The sequence below is a fragment of the Seriola lalandi genome, unplaced genomic scaffold, assembly GCF_002814215.2.
Source record: "Seriola lalandi dorsalis isolate HSWRI2012SDOR001 ecotype SW California unplaced genomic scaffold, Sedor1 jcf7180002000970, whole genome shotgun sequence".
NCBI classification, from domain to species: Eukaryota; Metazoa; Chordata; class Actinopteri; order Carangiformes; family Carangidae; genus Seriola; species Seriola lalandi.
The window spans coordinates 1-1,853 of NW_019471629.1; the positions used below are offsets into that span (position 1 = coordinate 1).

Below are 1,853 nucleotides of genomic sequence, written 5' to 3' on the forward strand. Positions count from 1 at the left end.
ATTGGGTGGTGACATAGGAAGAGAGAGTAGTGTGTTATTTTCTTGTCATCACATCACACATCATTGACCTTGTTAGCTGTTACTTTCAAATGAACATAATTTGAATTATGGCAATTTATATTGGGAGAAAACATTTTAGCTTTGAATTCAAGATGTGAAAGTACAATTCATTAGAGCTTTTCAGGGTTATGTGCCTTATTCTTAACATTTTTATAGTGACAGGAACTACAATGATCTGTCCTAAGACTTTTCTTTTATTTCAGTAAAAAAATCCATACAACAAATGTCACTATGAGCAGAAGTTCTGTCGGGACTGTGAGATGTGTCTTTGTGTTTATCAAGTACCGTTCTATACGCCAACCACTGTAACTGTAACTGTCTTTTTCACAAACCTTTAGGTCCGTGACCATGTGTGGACCATCATCATGGAGTCTGTAGTTCCCTCTGACAAGGGAAACTATACCTGTGTGGTGGAAAACCAGTACGGCAGCATCAATCACACCTACCAGCTAGATGTAGTCGGTAAGTATAACTTGAATTATGTTAATGCTTTATAATTTGCCAAGAAATCTTGATTATGGTTTGATTATTTGTTGAATATTCATAACAAATGTCTCGCACCAGTACACCCTATTAACCGATTGAATGTGATTGCTAAGGAATTCAGTATAGCCTTTGCATAGAGTTAATTAAGCCTTTTTACTTGTGGCTGTAGTAATGGATCCATGGTGAGGAGAGAGGTGATTACTCCTCTAGGATGTGCCCTGTGACTCGCTCTAACACCACTGGTTCTATAAATCACAATCCTACTTCCTCTGTCACTGTTGTCCCCTGAGCTCTGCCTGACCTCAGCAGAAGTCTAGAGCCTGATGAACAGTGAGATCGCTTCAGTGAGGGGAGAGTTTTGTCACAAGTGCTTACTAAGTCCCCACGGATGTCTTGTTTGAAACTCAGCCAGATTCTTGGCTCATAAGTTTACTTTGGAGAGTTATCAGTCATCAAAATGGAGCCGCGGGAACATTTCATTTCACAGTAACAGCTCCAGATGAGATACTTAACTCGCTTGCCCATCTATTTTGGCCAGCTCTTAAAAATTACACAAGCAGCATACAGCTGCTTCAAGTCTCCATATGAGAAATTATAATCTGTAACTTGTGAAATTACACAGTATCAAATCAAATTATACAGGCGACCTTGTTTGCCATCAGGTCCGGCCATTTCCAGCAACAAAGTGCAGACGTGACGGAGGTTTTATTTGTGTTTGACAATCAGTCAGCCGTGTGCACTTTTGAATTATTGCACGTGTTTGTCTTTGCCATTACACATTTGCTTCACCGCTCACCAAACTTCAAAACTAACACTTGTGTGTCTTTTTGGTTGTGTTGCAGAGCGCTCTCCCCACAGGCCAATCCTGCAGGCTGGCCTGCCAGCTAATCGCACCGTCGCGGTGGGCAGCGATGTGGAGTTTGAGTGCAAGGTCTTCAGCGACCCTCAGCCCCACATCCAGTGGCTGAAGCATATCGAGGTCAACGGGAGCCGCGTTGGTCCTGATGGTTTACCGTATGTCCGCGTCCTCAAGGTAGGAGCACGCTCTGACCAATCCTGCCGTGCATAGCCCAACTCTGCATGTGTTGCTGCGATAGTTGTTTGTAATGCAGTAGAACATAGTGATACATATTAGTTTATTTTTTCCCATTGCTATGTGACTTCTTCTCTTATATGCCCAGTATTGTCTGTGAAAGTAGTCCAAATGCATCTTGCAAATAATTTGAACTTAATTTTGCCATTTTTACTCTGAAATAACTGACACAAACCGATCAAATATCCTGTGTCTGCTACTTGTTTGTCTGTGC

The 1,853-nt window shown here is 41.8% G+C and overlaps 1 protein-coding gene across 1 annotated transcript; it reads left to right on the plus strand.

Moving 5' to 3' along the window:
* Positions 1-398: 398 nt before the first annotated feature.
* LOC111663364 (fibroblast growth factor receptor 1-A-like) lies at positions 399-1,847 on the plus strand (the record flags this gene model as incomplete). Its single annotated transcript, XM_023417538.2, has 2 exons — positions 399-522; positions 1,389-1,847. Coding segments are annotated over 2 exons (351 nt in total), but the record flags the coding sequence as incomplete, so codon positions are not given.
* Positions 1,848-1,853: the final 6 nt, after the last annotated feature.